A 20,068-nucleotide genomic window follows, 5' to 3' on the forward strand; every position below is an offset into this window, starting at 1 on the left:
CCCCCCCCTCCCCCCCCCTCCCCGTCCCCCTCCGCTGCCCTCAGTCTGACCTGCGCAGCACTTCGCTGTCTGCCATTCCCAGCATACTATCCCTCCCCCTTCCTGCTTCAGCCTCCTCCTTATCCCCACAAGTCACCACTCCCATCACACACTGGTGCTGCTGCTCGCAGTGTGGTTGGTTTCAGTTGCCTGAGACTGCAGTCGTGTGAGTGAGTTGCATTTGTGTGAGTGTGAGTGCATGTGTGTGTGTGTGTGTGTGTGTGTGTGTGTGTGTGTGTGTTTTGTTGATGATGGACTTAACAGCTGAAAGCTATAATTGTGTAATCACGCCTATCTGCGACTCAGCATCTCTGCTATATGGTGAGTAGCAACTTTCCTTATCATAATATTGTTACATTCCGTCCTGGATTTTCCATTGTCTGATTCAACCTAGGCTGTGATTTTCCTAGACTTGCACCACACGGTTGACAACTGTAGGGCCACCTAAATGGGTCAGGTGTGCACTGCACATCAGACGCTGCTATCCAGGTAGCTGAACATGTGTGGGGTGCACACCAGGTCTCCCTTTTTTATATCAGGTGACTTTCCACCCAGTCTGGATTACAGTAACTGCAGGAGAACTAGAAGTATCAGTGTAAGATCTGAAGAAATAACCTCCCTACATGAGAGAGTATTAAAATCCCACTGGTTAACTGCCAAAGTATTTACAATAAAATGCCAGGGTTTGAAGTGCTCCTAAAATGCGGCGAAGCTCACATAATAGCAGGTAAACCTGAAACTGACAGCAGCAAGATTTTGGGGAAAATTTTAGTGTATATTGAAAGGATAGGCTGATGAGAAATGGAGGTGGTGTATTTGTTGCAACTGTAGTGCACTGATCGTGTACTGGCATAATTGTGTGAATCTGAGGAGTGAATTCCAGCTGCACTGCCAGAGGCGAGTCTGGAATGTTGTCACTGTAATAATTCAACAACATTGATGCAATGTTGTGAGGCAGGTTAGCTTTCTGAAACAGCAGGCTCAGTGCTACTGCACAAACTCATGCAGCACAGTGCAAGAAAGATTTCCACACTGGCAGCCACAATGGTGTTTTAGGATATGTGACTGGTAGTAGTGCCAGCACGCAACAAACATGCTGTTGTCAGCTATAAGCACTGGACATTTTGCAATGAAACTACTCTAAGTCTCGAAGCTCTAGTTGTATGAAGGGGCTATGCCAGATGAGGCCACCACATGGAACTGCCAGTAGAAGTCACTGACTAGAGGCACTATGATTTGGTGTCAGAATTAACAGTAGCTTTGTCACTCAGCACAGTATTGGGATCATGATCTTCTGTGTCAACACAGTGCAGTACATGATGAACAATTTTGTTATTTTATGGCTGGCTTAACAGACATGGAACAAGGCATGACTGTCATCATAACTTGAAGGCTTAGTCTGGAGGAGCCAACTGACTTATCTGAGCTTAAGGCAAGACCCACAAGAAAGATAGGCCGTGGTGTGTACGTCACAGAATGTGACACTGCAGGTTTTACAAGTGCCAGCAGCTGTCTCCAGCAGGGAGTGAGTAGCTATTTCAGATGACTTTAATAGTTCTTGACTGCACATTTAAATGCATGCAAGCTCTCGACAGCACATGACAAAGTTACCACTTTTAGTGGGTACCTTACCAATTACATATTGGTTTGCCTTGGGCCTTGCACAGAGCGTGTGATTGCAATGAATAGAGGACAAGCCGAATAGTGTGATGTCACATGTTCGTTGCGAGGCTAGTATTTCTTGTGGGGCCCAGTTTAAGGGTAACTTGGTGTCTGTTGGGTTTACACAATGCAACCTGTTTGGGCATACTGTACCATACACTGTGTCAGTGCCTCTAACCCATTTATACATGTCATTGGTATGGTCATATTGAAGTGTAGAGAAGCTAGGTGATTCATGATACGATGTAAAGAGTAGTTCATGATTACTTCTTGGAGTTGTGATTTTTTTTGTACTTATTTTATCTAATTAGGAGTAAAAGTGTTGCAATGGCAGAGTCGGAGATGCATCATTGGTATTGTTAGAAAAGGTAGTAGAGCTGGCAGTGGATAGTATGAGTTACATGGGTGGTTGACATCTAGGGATGAACAGTCAGCATTGTTTCATGCACCACAGTATGAGGTGGATCCACCTGCCACAGGATTAATTTCCCTTCTTCTGGAAAATCATCTGAAGGTGTGCAGTGATTCTTGTAGGACCAAAGACGTTGGCGGAGATAGGTCGTTGGACCGACAATCAGTTGTTGCTAGTAGCAAAATTGTGGCTAATGGGAGAAGCAAAAAAAATACATAAGTGTACAGAGGGATTAAAGAATGCAGCAAACTTAGATTAGGTGGAGAAAGGGCTTTTACAAAGATAAAGAAACAGAATAGTGCGAGGTATTTTTGGAGAGGCCGAGCATTTGTGAAGAGACATGGGAAAATTATGGAAGATTTTGCTGACAGGAAGAGGGAAGTTAATATACATGCAAATGCAGCTTTGTTGCAAGATGCTGAGCACAGGGGATTTGATTCTTTTCTGAAGGAGGTATTGTCAGTGGTGTCAAGAAGGGTGCATCCAGATGCACCAAATGATCTGCAGTTTGCTATTAGGTTAGTGATGGAATGTGAAGAAGTTTATGTATCATCAGGGATATGGGATAGACATATCATATTTTCTGCAAACATTTAGCGTTACTGGTGTGGATGGACGCAGCACTTACAGAGGCAGTGTCACCAATAGCAGGGAAGGGGGGATGGGGGGGGGGGGGGGGGGGGGGGGGAAAGAAGAAGAAAGGAAAGTATCAGCAGCAGAGTTTTTATAATGGACATGGGGATGGACAAGAAGGTAGTAAGCAGCCACTAAATGCAAGGGGAATTTGAAGTCCAGCTAAAGGTATTTCCGTTAAAATCACATGCAGTGAATACTTATGCAGAGGTGGAGCGTGCAGGAATAGTTAAATGAAATGAAATAATCATGTAGCATTGTTGGCTGGAAGGCCCCATCCAGGGAAGTTCGGCCACCGGGTTGCAAGTCTTACTTCAGGTGACACGACACTGGGTGACTTGGATGTTGGTGATGATGAAATGATGATGTGGACAACACAACACCCAGTCCAAGAGCAGAGAAAATGGGTGGTGTACGAAGTAAAGAGTACAAGTTTTTGTTGAATACAGGGGCACATGTTGTGTCTTAGTAGGACGGCGGCAATGGAACCCACTACACTTTTTCTTGTAGTCGGCATGAGCCTTCTGATGAAATGTTATGTGCCAAGAAAGTCACCTCTGGTTGTCCAAACACACACTTCAACATGTTTAGGACAACGTTGTCAGTAGAGAAATGTGTGAAAACCTGAGTACAAAGCTGCTGGTGTAATTCTGACATTTTTGAGAAGCTGAGATCATCTTCAAGGTAGGCAAAACAAAGTGGCAGTCCTCGTAGTACAGAATCGGCAAATCTCTGCCAGGTTTGTACCGTATGCCTGAGGCCAGAGGTCACAAACAGGCTTCCAAATAAACCAAAAGGTGTAGTTATTACCCTCTTGGGAATGTCTTTCTTGGCCACAGGGATCTCTGTGAATGCTTTGGCACAGTCAAGGACACTGAACACTCATTTCCCACTCAATGCTGGTTGTAATCTTTTAAGTGTGGCACTGGTTAATGAGCTGGTATAGTCCTAGCATTCAAAGCACAGTAGTTCCTGCATGGCTGCCATGCACCTTCTTTTTGGGGACCAGGTGCAGCAGACTTGACCAGTGGACAAATGTCTTATTCCTTCTGCTAGCATAGCTTCAAACTCAGTCTTCGCTATGGGATATCTGTCTGGGGCCAACCGCCTCGGCCTACACAAAATGGAGGGACCTGCACTGGTATTAGTAAAATGAATAGTACTGTGGTACACCTGCTGTGGGGCCCCGGGAGGCCTGAAAAGTGTTGGGAACTGGTCGAGTAGTTGGTGAACTCGCCTGCCGCCACCTGGACAAGTTTGACATCACAGTTGGCCACATGACGTCGAGACATTGATATCTGGTCTCTTGACAGTCTGGTGACTGTCCAGCAGGCAGATGTTGGTGACATCAAGCAGTAGGTGGTAGTGGATGAGTAGGTCCACCCCAATGATTGATTCCGCTAAATTGGTGATGACGAATTTCCATGTTATTGCATGATGCAGTTCCAAGCCTAATTCTATATGCTGTGTTCCATATGTTTGAATATTGGAAACTGGAATAGTGGGCTGTTGTCACCTTGTAGGTGGTGATTGGGTGATACTTATGTGCCTTGTCCTGCAGCAGAATACTTAAATCTGAGCAGGTAACTATCAAGAATTTGCATCACAGCTTATGGTCGGTGAGATACGGGTGGGAAGAGGGACAGACAGGTGTGTCAACTTCAGCTTGCCACTTAACATTTTTATATGAAAATGCCGCACCACACTTATGTGCTTGATCCCCAAATTGCTGATGATACCGGCATAAATTCATGACTTGGGCATCAATGCGATGGGAGGCATTGTGACTGGAGCAGCTCCACGATCGCCCTTGGTAATTACTTTTAGTGCCACGATCAGTGAGGAGTTCACTCAGTTGATTAGACAGAGCATCAATTTTTCTCGTCCAGCCATCATTTAATTGTTGCTCCAATGCTGTCACTTTTTTTGAAAGCTTGTTGCAATCAGGTTTTGTTTCTGTTGCGGTGCTGTTGCACATAAGGATAGCATCAGATCCAGAAGTGGCCACAGTAGCATCCCGTATCCAGTCAGCAAATACAGCCACTTCATCCAAGGACATCTCAGTAAGAGTCAGTTATCGCTTTAACTTGTGCTGCCAGGCTACTGCTCCATATTGTGTGTAGTAATGTGTCTGGCTCGGTGTGAGCATCCACTTTGCTTCTTAAGAGATGCACAAATTGTGAAGGTTTCTTGTCACCGATGTCTTCTTGTGTAAGTAGCTATGGTACTCTCTTCTCTTCAGAGGCAGACACTCGGTGTATTAATTCCAACTTCAGTTTAGAATATGCACCATGTCCAGCGGTGTCATTATTATATTTTATACTTCTGCTGTGATTCTGTGGTCAAGTTGACTTACTACCAGGGCATATTTAGTAGCGTCCATCATTATGCCAGAACATAACAAAATTTGCTTCTAATTGTGCCAACCAGAGGGTTGGAATGGTAGGCCAGAACGGTGGAAGTCATACCACCAGTCTTCACGTATATGCATTTCTTAATCTGGCATTTTGTAACTGCATATCACTGTTTTCTTGTCACAAACTCTTCGTCTGAGCAATGATCACATCAGGATCACCAATGAAGCTATGTTATAGGGCTATAAGATAGCCACTAAACTGCGTGTGATGTGTGAGTGTACAGCACACAGCAAACGCAAGCATTATTCTTTCTACCATATTCAAAAAACTCTCCACTCTCAGCTATATATAGGAAAGTAGTGTATGTCGAGAACAAGAACATTTATTGGAAATGAGAAGGATAAGTAAACTTGTCACTATGACAGATAACAACAGAATAATCATATTAAAAACTAAAACCACGGAGTTCAATAGTGTCTCTTCTTAGGTATGGAATAAGCGAGCCATAAGCGGTGAGCACGCGAACTTCTTTGATGTAACTTGGGAATCAGCTGATTTTGCTGCAGAATGTGTGATCTCCACAATCACCACAATTTCATTCTAGAAACATCCCCCAGGCTGTGGCTAATCCCTGTCTCTGCAATATCCTTTCCTCCATGAGTGCTAGTTCCATAAGATTTGCAGAAGAACTTCTGTGAAGTTTGGAAGGTTTGAGACGAGGTACTGGTGTAAGTAAAGCTGTGAGGACATGTTGTGAGTTGTGCTTGGGTAGCTCAGTTGGTAGAGCACTTCCCTGCGTGCGAAAGGCAAAGGTCTCGAGTTTGAGTCTTGGTCTGGCACACAGTTTTAATCTGCCTGGAAGTTTCATATCAGCACACACTCCACAGCAGAATGAAAATTTCATCCTGGAAACATTCCACAGGCTGTAGCTAAGCCATATCTCTACAATATCTTTCCTTCCAGGAGTGTTTGTCTTGCAAGTTTTGCAAAAGAGCTTCTGTGATGTTTGGAAGATAGGAGACAAGGTACTGGTGGAAGTAAAGTTATGAGGATGGGTTATGAGTCATACTTGGGTAGCCTCAGTTTGTAGAGCACTTGACCACGAAAGGCAAAGGTTTCAATTTCGATTCTTTATCTGGCGAACAATTTTAATTTGCTGGAAAGCTTCATATCAGAGCACACTCTGTCGCAGAGTGAAAATTTCATTCTGCATATTTTTATTGTTAGTATGAGTTACATTTGTATAGATTTGTGATAAGAACTAAAAGTTAAAATTTGTGTTAAGCTACACCAGCACCCCAGTTCACTCAAAATACAAAAATATGAGTAATTAGAAGCATGTAATGACATAATTCTAGCAAGCACAAAGATAACAAATTTAACTGAATGCGCCAGGGGTTCTTGGTAAACCAGGCCTATTGTAAACAATTACACAAATACACACTATTTTTACCTATGTTTCAAAACACTTCTGCTCTCCCCTGTATTGCCATGAGCAAATTATCAATGATTTGTATTTAACTCCTTTCTGCACTGAAGCATGATATAGTAGAATGATGTGTAGAACATCTTTAGGGTTCTGTACCTCAGTCTGTCGAAACGGAACTATCATATGATCACTTTGTTGTCCATCTGTCCGTTCGACTGTCTGTCTGTCAACTGTTAATAACTCCTTTTCTCAGGAATGGGTACACATATCAATTAGAAATTTTTGCCACACACTAACTTCTATGGTCCCTTGGTGGTGTAATAAAGTGACGCTCCTAAATTGCCTACGTCCATGCACTCACAAGATAGGGCCATTTATGTTACATATTTTGATATTCACAAACTCGCTCATCAAAATCTATATGGTTTTCTATCTAGAATCATGAAATTTGGCATGATGCAACAATTAATAGTAAAAGTAAAGAGGAAAACCCAAAAAGTGTTAATTTGTTATTATATCACACGAAAAAATATTTATTTTGTCATTTGTTGTCCAACTTCAAACTTAAAATCTAAACATTTTCAAAAGTCTTGGAATTCCCAATGCCAATATCTTGCCAGTTCCAATGTTGTTGTTTTTTTTGTCATCAGTCTCCTGCCTGGATTGATGTGGCTTGCGAAGAATTTCTCTCCTGTGCCAACCTCTTCATTTCAGAGTAGCATTTGCAACCTACACTCTCAATTATTTGCTGGATGTATACCAGTCTCTGTCTTCCTCTGCAGTTTTTGCTTTCTACAGTTCCATTTAGTACCAAAGAAGTTATTTCCCTGATGTCTTAACAGATGTCCTACCATCCTGTCCCTTCTTCTTGCCAGTGTTTTCCATATATTCCTTTCCTCTCCAATTCTCCAGAGAACATCCTCATTCCTTACCTTATCATTCCACTACATTTCCGACATTCTTCTGTAGCACCTCATCTCCAATGCTTCAATTCTCTTATGTTTCATTACCACACAATACTGTGCTTCAAACACACATTCTCAGAAATTTTTTCGTCAAATTAAAGCCTATGTTTGATACTAGTAGACTTCTCTTGGCCCTGAATGCCCTATTTAACACTGCTTGTCTGCCTTTTATGTCCTCCCTTCTGCATTCATCATGGGTTATTCTGCTACCTAAGTAACAGAATTCCTTAACTTCATCTTCTTTGTGATCACCAATCCTGATGTTAAGTTTCTTGCTGTTCTAATTTCTGTCACTTCTCATTTCTTTCGTCTTTCTTTGATTTACTCTTAGTCCATATTCCATACTCATTGACTGTTCATTCAATTCAGCAAAATCCTGTAATTCTTCCTCATTTTCCGTGAGAATAGCAAAGTCATCATAGAATCTTATCACTGATATTGTTTCGCCTAGAATTTCAATTCCACTCTTGAAACCTTTCTTTTATTTTTGTCATTGCTTCTTCAGTGTATATATTGAACAGTAGGAGGGAAAGGTTGTAGCTCTGTCATACACGCTTTTTAATCCCACCATTTCATTCTTGGCCTTTCACTCTTAATGTTCCCTCTTGGTTCTTGTATATATTGTATATTACCTGTCTTTCTCTATGGCTTACTCCTATTTTTCTCAGAATTTCAAACATCTTGCACCATTTTACATTATCAACCACTTTTTCCATTTCAAAAAATCCTAAGAATGGGTCTTGATTTTTCTTTAGTCTTACCTCCATTATCAGCTGTAATGTTAGACCTGCCTCTCTGGTGCTTTTACTTTTCATAAAGCCAAACTGATCATCATCTAAGACATCCTAAATTCTCTTTTCCATTTTTCAGTATATTATTCTTGTCAGCAGCTTTTATGCATGAGCTGTTGAGCTGATTATGCAATAATTCTTGCACTTGTCAGCTCTTGCAGTCTTCGGAATTCTGTGGATGATGTTTCTCCGAAAGTCAGATGGTATGCTGCCAGATTCATACATTCTACACAGCAACGTGAATAGTCATTTTCTTGTCACCTGCCTCAGTGATTTTAGAAATTCTAATGGAATGTTATCTATCCCACCTGCCTTATTCAATCTTAAGTCTTCCAAAGCTCTGATTCTGATGCTGGATCCCCTACCTCTTCTAAACTGACTCTTACTTCTTCTTTCATCACATTATCACAGGCCTTCAATGTACTCTTTCCACCTATCTGCTCTCTCCTCTGCGTTTAGCAGTGGAATTCCCATTGCACTATCCTCGCTTTTAACTTCAACGAATGTTGTTTTGACTTTACTATATGGCAAGTCAGACCTTCTGGCAATCATTTCCTTTCTGATTTCTTCACATTCTGCATGCAGTCATTTAGCCTTAGCTTCTCTGTACTTCCTATTTATTTCATTCCTAAGTAACTTGCATTTTTCTTTTCCTGAATGTCCCAGAACATTTTTATACTTCCTCCTTTTGTCGATCAACTGAAGTCTCTCTTTTGTTACCCATGGTTTCTTCACAGCTACCTTCTCTGTATCTATGTGATTGCCCTTTCTAGAGATGTCCATTACTCTTAAACTGAACTGCCTACTGAGATATTGCTTATTAGAGTACCTATAACCTAAGAAAACTTCATGCCTATCTCTTCATTCCTTAGTACTTCTGTATCCCACTTTTTTTGCACATTGATTCCAATTTAGCTTCTTGAACTTCAGCCTACTCTTCATAACTACTACACATGAGTCTATATCTGCTCAAGGGTACACCTTACAATCCAGTATCTGATTTCAGAATCTCTGCCTGAACATGATGTAATCTAATTGAAATCTTCCCTTATATCCTGGCTTTTCCAAGTATATCTCCTCCTCTTGTGATTCTTGAACAGAATATTCACTATTACAGAACTTAATTATTCTTTCTCATCTCTCATTCCTGCTACCAAGCCCATATTCTCCTGTAACCCTTTCTTCTACTTCTTTCCCTATAACCACATTCCAATCCCCTATGAATATTAGACTTCCATCGCCCTTTACGTACTCAGTTACATGTCCAATATCCTCATATACTTTCTCTATCTCTTCTTCTCGGCTTGTGACATCGGAATGTATACCTGAACTATCACTGTCAGTATTGGTTTGCTGTTGATTCTGATGAAACACCAATATCACTGAACTGTTCACATTAATTCACTCTCTGACAATCCACTCCCGTTGCACCATTTTCTGCTGCTGTTGATATTATCCTATACTTATCTGACAAGAAATCCTTGTCTTCTTTCCATTTCACTTTACTGACCCCTCACTATATCTAGATTATGACTTAGCATTTCAGTTTACAGATTTTCAGGACATGTGGCCTTGAACTGAAAGGTGTCACGATGATCTCTCCCCTGGCAAAAGATTCTGGACTGGTCCCCCAATACAGGAAAAAAAAATCATTGAAATTCTCAATTCCCAGGATGAATGAACTGTTTATATACATAACTAAGTTTGTGCAGAGCCCTCAGAGCAATTCTTCTTCTAGTGTAATGTTTGTGAATATCTGTATTACTCTCAAAACTTCTCCTGTCAAGACTGATATGGGCAGGATGAACTGTTATAGAACTTTGTTCTTTTCAGCCAAATATTCCAGCAAGCTGGAAGTTCCCAGTTGGGAATATTTGGGAGAGGATTTCTTGTTCCAGCAGTCATCATCTGATGTTGTTGTTGTGGTCTTAGTCCTGAGACTGGTTTGATGCAGCTCTCCATGCTACCCTATCCTGTGCAAGTTTCTTCATATCCCAGTACCTACTGCAACCTACATACTTCTGAATCTGCTTAGTGTATTCATCTCTTGGTCTCCCTCTACAATTTTTACCCTCCACGCTGCCCTCCAATGCTAAATTTGTGATCCCTTGATGTCTCAGAACATGTCCTACCAACCGGTCCCTTCTTCTCGGTAAGTTGTGCCACAAACTCCTCTTCTCCCCAATTCTATTCAATACCTCCTCATTAGTTATGTGATCTACTCATCTAATCTTCAGCATTCTTCTGTAGCACCACATTTCAAAAGCTTCTATTCTTTCCTATCGAAACTAGTTATCATCCATATTTCACTTCCATACATGACTATACTCCATACAAATACTTTTAGAAATGACTTCCTGACACTTAAATCTATACTCGATGTTAACAAATTTCTCTTCTTCACAAAGGCTTTCCTTGCCATTGCCAGTCTACATTTTATATCCTCTCTACTTCGACCATCATCAGTTATTTTGCTCCCCAAATAGCAAAACTCCTTTACTACTTTAAGTGTCTCATTTCCTAATCTAATTCCCTCAGCATCACCCGACTTAATTCGACTACATTCCATTATCCTCGTTTTGCTTTTGTTGATGTTCATCTTATATCCTCATCTCAAGACACTGTCCATTCCGTTCAACTGCTCTTCCAAGTCTTATGCTGTCTCTGACAGAATTACAATGTCATCGGCGAACCTCAAACTTTTTATTTCTTCCCCATGGATTTTAATACCTACTCCGAATTTTTCTTTTGTTTCCTTTACTGCTTGCTTAATATACAGATTGAATAGCATTGGGGAGAGGCTACAACCCTGTCTCACTCCCTTCCCAACCACTTCTTCCCTTTCATGTCCCTCGACTCTCATAACTGCCATCTGGTTTCTGTACAAATTGTAAATAGCCTTTCGCTCCCTGTATTTTACCCCTGCCACCTTTAGAATTTGGAATAGAGTATTCCAGTCAACACTGTCAAAAGCTTTCTCTAAGTCTACAAATGCTAGAAACGTAGGTTTGCCTTTCCTTAATCTTTCTTGTAAGATAATTCGTAAAATCAGTATTGCCTCATGTGTTGCAATATTTCTACGGAATCCAAACTGATCTTCCCCGATGTCAGCTTCTACCAGTTTTCCCGTTCGTCTGGAAAGAATTCGTGTTAGTATTTTGAAGCTGTGACTTATTAAACTGATAGTTCGGTAATTTTCACATCTATCAACACCTGCTTTCTTTGTTAATGGTATTATTATATTCTTCTTGAAGTCTGAGGGTACTTCGCCTGCCTCATACATCTTCCTCACCAGATGGTAGAGTTTTGTCAGGACTGGCTCTCCCAAGGCCGTCAGTAGTTCTCATGCAGTGTTGTCTACTCCCAGGGCCTTGTTTCGGCTCAGGTCTTTCAGTGCTCTGTCAAACTCTTCACGCAGTATCGTATCTCCCATTTCATCTTCATCTGCATTCTCTTCCATTTCTACAATATTGCCCTCAAGTGCTTCGCCCTTGTATAGACCCTCTATATACTCCTTCCATCTTTCTGCTTTCCCTTCTTTGGTTGGAACTGGGCTTCCATCTGAGCTCTTGATATTCATACATGTGGTTCTCTTTTCTCCAAAGGTCTCTTTAATTTTCCTGTGCGCTGTATCTATCTTACCCCTAGTGAGATAAGCTTCTACATCCTTACATTTGTCCTCTAGCCATCCCTGCTTAGCCATTTTGCACTTACTGTCAATCTCATTTTTGAGATGTTTGTATTCCTTTTTGCCTGCTTCATTTACTGCATTTTTATATTTTCTCCTTTCATCAATTAAATTCAGTATTTCTTCTGTTACCCAAGGATTTCTACTAGCCCTCGTCTTTTTACCTACTTGATCCTCTGCTGCCTTCACTACTTCATCCCTCAGAGCTACCCATTCTTCTTCTACAGTACTTCTTTCCCCCACTGCTGTCAATTGTTCCCTTATGCTCTCCCTCAAACTCTGTACAACCTCTGGTTCTTTCAGTTTATCCAGGTCCCATCTCCTTAAATTCTCACCTTTTTGCAGTTTCTTCAGTTTTAATCTGCAGTTCATAACCAATAGATTGTGGTCAGAGTCCACATCTGCCCCTGGAAATGTCTTACAATTTAAAACCTGGTTCCTAAATCTCTGTCTTACCATTATATAATCTATCTGATACCTTTTACTATCTCTGGGATTCTTCCATGTATACAACCTTCTTTTATGATTCTTGAACCAAGTGTTAGCTATGATTAAGTTATGCTCTGTGCAAAATTCTACTAGACGGCTTCCTCTTTCATTTCTTAGCCCCAATCCATATTCACCTACTATGTTTCCTTCTCTCCCTTTTCCTACACTCGAATTCCAGTCACCCATGACTATTAAATTTTCGTCTCCCTTCACTATCTGAATAATTTCTTTTATCTCATCATACATTACTTCAATTTCTTCACCATCTGCAGAGCTAGTTGGCATATAAACTTGTACTACTGTAGTAGGCATGGACTTCGTGTCTATCTTGGCCACAATAATGCATTCACTATGCTGTTTGTAGTAGCTTACCCGCACACCTATTTTTTAATTCATTATTAAACCTACTCCTGCATTACCTCTATTTGATTTTGTATTTATAACCCTGTATTCACCTGACCAGAAGTCTTGTTCCTCCTGCCACCGAACTTCACTAATTCCCACTATATCTAACTTTAACCTATCCATTCCCCTTTTTAAATTTTCTAACCTACCTGCTCGATTAAGGAATCTGACATTCCACACTCCGATCCATAGAATGCCAGTTTTCTTTCTCCTGATAACAACGTCCTCTTGAGTAGTTTCCGCCCGGAGATCCGAATGGGGGACTATTTTACCTCCGGAATATTTTACCCAAGAGGACGCCATCATCATTTAACCATACAGTAAAGCTGCATGCCCTCAGGAAAAATTATGGCTGTAGTTTCCCCTTCCTTTCAGCCGTTCGCAGTACCAGCACAGCAAGGCCGTTTTGGTTATTGTTACAAGGCCAGATCAGTCAATCATCCAGACTGTTGCCCCTGCAACTTCTGAAAAGACTGCTGCCCCTCTTCAGGAACCACATTTTTGTCTGGCCTCTTCACAGATACCCCTCCATTGTGGTTGCACCTACGGTACGGCCATCTGTATCGCTGAGGCACGCAAGCCTCCCCACCAAAGGCAAGGTCCATGGTTCATGGGGGGGCATCATCTGATAACCAAAGGAAACTTTCCTAAAACGTTGTTCAGAATATCTCCCCCCCCAGCCCAGTATAGTATTGTGCACTGTATAAGACAAAAATAAATAAAATCTGTGTATGTGTGTGTGTGTTTGAGTAAATGCATTATAAGGTCATTGTTAATATTTCCAGCCAGTTAAACATACACCTGCAAGATGAAAATTGTGAAACAAACAATTCCAATGATTTTCTTTTCGCAACAATTTTTTTTTACCTAAATGGTGAATAATTCCACAATATTAACTCATAGAACATCTGTGCCTGAACATATGCAAAATATGTTAACTTTGTGATTTCAAAGCCCTCAAAGTTAGTAATTATTTTTGTAGCAGAAACAGCTGAACTTAATGGTTTTGTAGATTTACTGCAGGGTTTCAGCAATTTCATTTTTCATCAATAAGTATTCTTATTTAAGTTAGAAGATCCCCTGCTCCCATATGTTTATGTCTTGAGAATAGAGTGTGGAATATTAAAAATCAAATAAACAAAATTTTGCAAAACACAAACAAAAAAATGTTTCCTTCTATAATTGGAAATAGAACTTTCAAACACGACTTTCTGTGAAAGTCTAGTTTGTTTAATTCATTTTCAAACAACATTTAGACAGCTTCTGACCAGTTTTCTTCACGCACCATGAGCAATGGCTATGAATGCATAAGAAACTACTGCTGATGCATTCTCGAAAGAACAGTTGGTGAAGTAATTGCAAAAAAAAAAAAAAAAAAAAAAAAAAAAAAGAGGACACCAACAGCCCAAACAAGCACCCAAAAAATTGTTCTTTATGTATAATACTGAAATGGCAAGAAACAGCAAGTACTGTTTTCACTAACATGAGTTCTACATATTTCATCATGGATAACAAAGCAACATACCACCATTAGTGTCCCTTTTTATTTCCGTTTTCAATAAATTTTGGTATTCTTCAACTTGATCTGGCAATGTTTTAAAGACTCCATCAATTATCATGAACATGTAAAAGAGAGGCCACTCACATTCAATATTTTCAAATTCCTGAAAAATACAAAAAAAGGAAACATACATAAAATGATAAATAAAATCTTTTCTGAATGGAGAAATCAAAAGTTTGATCAATGAATATGTCATATCTGTAGAAGATACTATTGTATATCTAAAAACAAAGATGATGTGACTTACCAAACGAAAGCGCTGGCACGTCGATAGATACACAAACAAACACAAACATACACACAAAATTCTAGCTTTTGCAACCAATGGTTGCCTCGTCAGGAAAGAGGGAAGGAGAGGGAAAGACGAAAGGATTTGGGTTTTAAGGGAGAGGGTAAGGAGTCATTCCAATCCCGGGAGCGGAAAGACTTACCTTAGGGGGAAAAAAGGACGGGTATACACTCACACACACACACATATCCATCCACACATATACAGACACAAGCAGACTGCTTGTGTCTGTATATGTGTGGATGGATAAGTGTGTGTGTGTGAGTGTATACCCGTCCTTTTTTCCCCCTAAGGTAAGTCTTTCCGCTCCCGGGATTGGAATGACTCCTTACCCTCTCCCTTAAAACCCAAATCCTTTCGTCTTTCCCTCTCCTTCCCTCTTTCCTGACGAGGCAACTGTTGGTTGTGAAAGCTAGAATTTTGTGTGTATGTTTGTGTTTGTTTGTGTGTCTATCGACGTACCAGCACTTTCGTTTGGTAAGTCACATCATCTTTGTTTAGATATATTTTTTCCCATGTGGAATGTTTCCTTCTATTATATTCAGAAGATACTATTGTGTATGATTTAGATAAACTAGAACTTAATAATCACATTGTCAATACCCTTATCTCCCCTTCATTATAGAATCTTCGCTTATCATCTTCCAGTTTACATTTGAAGCCATCTCGTCCAAAACGCCTAAACCCATATGAACCTTTCAGTCGACGAATGATATTTGCTTTAGTCTCTTCATACAAAACCTCCTCATGGGTTGCAAAAGCTGGGAATGATACTGTTGGGATCAATGATGAATCAGCTCCCTAAGACACAAATTAACCAAATGTTAGGAGCATTCAAGCTTTATACAAGAAAAATCTGAGTAATCTGAGTTAATAAAATATAGAAGTAAAAATGAATATTTATATTACTTGAGAGATAAGACTTCCTATCTGTGCCTTCCTCGTCATTTATTCATTAACACATCTAGTTCCACAGGACTGAAATGAGGAGCCAATCTACGTGGCCATTGAATGAGTCACTAAATGAAATTACATCAGAAATGTAATAATAAATGAAATACAATATATAGAAAAACAAGCTATCAGGTGGTTATGTTTAAAGTTCTGTTGCTTCAAGCATTGCAGTGCAGGCTGCATACATTGCAGGACACTGATACATCATAGCTACAGTTATTAATCGGTGTGCTCATGGAGTATACAGAAAAAAAAAAAAATAGTTCCACTTTCTGCCACCTGCTGAAAATATGGCACTCTAAGCAGTCAGAATGTGAACTGTTTCCTGTTTTGATGTCACTATGCTGTTTGTCACTTGGTGACATCTTTTGCTTTCTTTTGTGAAGTGACTGTAGGTGGGAAGGATTAAAAAGGATGAAGTTTTCCATGTGAAATGCAATGGCTACTAACAAGAAAGACCATCCACTGCTGGTAAAGTTGTTTTATCAAAATTATAGCAATAGCAGTCCTGCAGGAATATTTCCAACAGAAACAGCTATGAAGAGGCCCCATGTCAATGCATGAGCTAAAGAATACGAACAAGAAATCTGAAGAAATAAGTGAATTTGGTGGTGCAGCACAGAGGATATGGCCTTTTCTCATGGCAGTTGCCGATGAATTTGCTGTAGTTATAGCCAGCCATACAGCACATGCCTCAAATTCCGTATCCAGTGCTCAAGCATGTCATCGGAATTATCTCTCTCCTGGTCAATGGTTCAAAAAACTTTGTGGTGCCTTTGACACTGGTGTCCCTATATGAACCACAATGTGCACTAAATGGATCCCTAAGACAGGCTACAAAACCATGACTTTGCCCTTCATATATTCATAGAAGTGAATGACATGTGGTTGGGGATTATTCTTTGGATGGGTGGGCCACATTTTGCTCTGCACTGTGCCAAGAATGCAGAGGACTGTCACATAAGAGTTTCTACTCTGCCAAATACTGTGCAAGAACATCCACTGCATTCACCTTATGTGACTTTGTGGTGTGGCTTCACAAGCTCCTTCATTCTTAGTGCATTTTTCATCGAGGAGATAAAACCTTGCGGGCCTGTTAGGTGTACAGCAGCATCTGCACATGGACCTCCTTGTGCACCTCTTAATTGCAGCTTTGCAAGAACACAACTGTGCCTACACCACTATTTTCATGCAAGATGGGGTGACACCACAAACCACTTGCCAAGTGAAAGATTTGCTTTGAGAAACCTCCAGTAAAGATTGCATCAACTCTAGGCAATTCCAAGATGTTTGGCCTACCAGATCCCTCGACCTAAATTCATCTGACTTCTCATTGTGAGGATAGCTGGAAGACTGTGTCTGTCGGGGATGTATCCAGACTCTTCCTGATCAAAAGGATAGCATACTATGACATATTGATCTGATTGCCTGTGAATGCTATGAGCAGGTGTCGACCATGTCGTCCTTTATTGTATGATTATATGATAGCGGGACAAACACTGGTAGCAGTTACTTCTGTAAAATATCTGGGAGTGTGCGTACGGAACGATTTGAAGTGGAATGATCATATAAAATTAATTGTTGGTAAGGCGGGTACCAGGTTGAGATTCATTGGGAGAGTGCTTAGAAAATGTAGTCCATCAACAAAGGAGGTGGCTTACAAAACACTCGTTCGACCTATACTTGAGTATTGCTCATCAGTGTGGGATCCGTACCAGGTCGGGTTGACGGAGGAGATAGAGAAGATCCAAAGAAGAGCGGCGCGTTTTGTCACCGGGTTATTTGGTAACCGTGATAGCGTTACGGAGATGTTTAATAAACTCAAGTGGCAGACTCTGCAAGAGAGGCGCTCTGCATCGCGGTGTAGCTTGCTCGCCAGGTTTCGAGAGGGTGCGTTTCTGGATGAGGTATCAAATATATTGCTTCCCCCTACTTATACCTCCCGAGGAGATCACGAATGTAAAATTAGAGAGATTAGAGCGCGCACGGAGGCTTTCAGACAGTCGTTCTTCCCGCGAACCATACGCGACTGGAACAGGAAAGGGAGGTAATGACAGTGGCACGTAAAGTGCCCTCCGCCACACACCGTTGGGTGGCTTGCGGAGTATCAATGTAGATGTAGATGTAGATGTAGATGTTATAAATGCAACATGTTGCTGAGTCCGGAGATCATACTGAATGAATGTTCTAACTTGTGACCGTATCCTAATAAACATGCTACAATCACTGTTATCTTGTATTTGATTGTTCCTCCCCTCTTACTGCAATTTTGACCATGCTGTGTTATGGATGCACCATATCACTGAGTCACGAGGCCGTAATGAACATATGTTGTAACTTGTGACTACATCCTAATAAACATGCCAGAACCACTGACATCACGTGTTTGATAGTTCCTCCCCTCTTCTTGCACCCACACCACATTCTGACTGCTTATAACACCATATTTTCACCTGGTGACAGAAAGTGGAACTATCACTTTCTTCAGCAAACTCGGCACCAATTAATGAACATACCAACAATAGTTCAGCATCCTGCAATGTATACAGCCCACATTACAGCTTCCGAACACCATCAGTTTAATTATAACCACCCTGTGTGTTGGCACACACACAGAAAACTTAACAGGTATCAATACTGGGGGTTTATAGCTTCATAGCTGTAATAGCAGTGGAGCTGGCAAAACCTCATACACATATATTATACAGAACAGGATTTATGTATGTACGTTAGTTTGTTTGTATGTCCAGTATCTCATCCTAAGCCCCCACATCGATTTCAATCAAATTTGGTACACCACATACTGTTTGCTATGTGAGAATAAGCAGTGTGGGGGTTAGAATCTACCACCTCCCAAAGGAGCACAGATAAGGGCAAAAATGGATTTAAACCCCTGATACAGGCTTTCCTGCATGACAGACATGCCGTGTGTGTAGTATTGGAATGCCCTGGAAGGACTACATGTGCAGATAGCCATGGCTGAGCAGAAAGTTGGAAAGGGGGACGGGAGGGGGAGGAGAAGATGAATAGTGAAAGAGGGGGGAGGATGTGGTGCTAGAGAAAGGGAGGAGGAGGAGGTGAACAGGCACAGAGAGGGAAGGAGGGATGGACAGAGAATGAAGGGATGGACAGAGAGAGAGAGAGAGAGAGAGAGAGAGAGGAGGATGAGATGGATAGAGAGAGTGGGTAGGAGGAGACAGAGAAAGGGGGAGGAGAATATGGACAGAGGGAGGAGAAGAAAGATATGGCGAGAGAGAGGGGATGGAGAAGATGGACAAAGAGAGGGGGGAAGAGGAGATGGAGAGACAGGGAGTATGGGGAGGAGGAGATAGACAGATGGACATCGAAAGATGAGATGGACATAGAGACAAGGGGGAGGAATAGGTGGACACAGAGAGGGAGGAAAAGGAAATGGATACCATATACAAGTTGACTGGGCAAGGGAAGCCACAGGGGAAAGGAGAGCATTAGCGTATTCAACAAAATTATTCAGGAATCAACTTAAATTAAAAACTTCCTGACAGAATAGAAAGTGTGAGATATGAGGCAATTCTTCTACTTAGACTTGAATGAGCAAGAACTACTACAAATTTTTTTTTAAATTCTTGTGGTAAAGGTGATGATAGGTCTATTTAAAAAATTCAGTGACTGTTCTCCATTTGCGTGTGTGTGTGTGTGTGTGTGTGTGTGTGTGTGTGTGTGTGTGTGTGTGAGAGAGAGAGAGAGAGAGAGAGAGAGAGAGAGAGATAGAACGTCAGGATCCAGTTGTTCCCATTTCAGCTATTAGTTAACAGAAGCCTTTCTTATGTTGCACAGTGTGTTAAGAATTAATTGAAGGTGATATTAATACCTTTGAGCTGGATTCCCTAGGCAGTAAAGTCTCAAAGATGCTTCGATTACGATTATGAGCATCAATGTCAACATATATAACTGACCATGAAGCTCCTTTGTCACCAAATAGGTTGCATCCATTAATGGCTTCTAGAGCACTTTTTGCCATGCCAATTGAACTGAAAGTAGAATAAAATTGACATTACACCAAGATAATCTTCCTTCATAATACACTTTTCTATGTCAGTTACTAATCATCATCAGGCACAAGATGCTTTTTAATTACAACGCAGCTACATATATGACGTTCCAACTCCTGTTATGTAACATCAAAATCGGAAACTGGACATCAAAACGCAGTACAAAGACTAAACAGAAGATCTCACATGTTGATCATATAATAGTGCAATGCAGTCAACTTATGGATACATGCAAAATTGTTGCAACAACATACCTGTTAGCTGTCTAAACCACAAAAGTTCAACGTGGTTCCATAGACACACAAAGTTATGGTGACTGTGTTTAGGGAAAAGCAGTGTTTTACACTATAGAAATTCAGAGTA

The 20,068-nt window shown here is 40.9% G+C and overlaps 1 protein-coding gene across 9 annotated transcripts in view; it reads right to left on the reverse strand.

The window, feature by feature from the left end:
• LOC124616710 (probable phosphorylase b kinase regulatory subunit beta) overlaps positions 1–20,068 on the reverse strand; it is a 187,631-nt gene that overhangs the window by 120,480 nt on the left and 47,083 nt on the right. For all 9 annotated transcript variants that reach the window (XM_047145060.1, XM_047145054.1, XM_047145063.1 and 6 more), the window contains exons 7-9: positions 19,525–19,684; positions 15,324–15,521; positions 14,396–14,534 (exon numbers count right to left, since the gene is read on the reverse strand). In XM_047145060.1, the coding sequence (XP_047001016.1) occupies positions 14,396–14,534; positions 15,324–15,521; positions 19,525–19,684 (497 nt within the window). The remainder of the gene's footprint in view (positions 1–14,395; positions 14,535–15,323; positions 15,522–19,524; positions 19,685–20,068) is intronic.

The sequence above is a fragment of the Schistocerca americana genome, chromosome 5 (assembly GCF_021461395.2).
Source record: "Schistocerca americana isolate TAMUIC-IGC-003095 chromosome 5, iqSchAmer2.1, whole genome shotgun sequence".
NCBI lineage: Eukaryota > Metazoa > Arthropoda > Insecta > Orthoptera > Acrididae > Schistocerca > Schistocerca americana.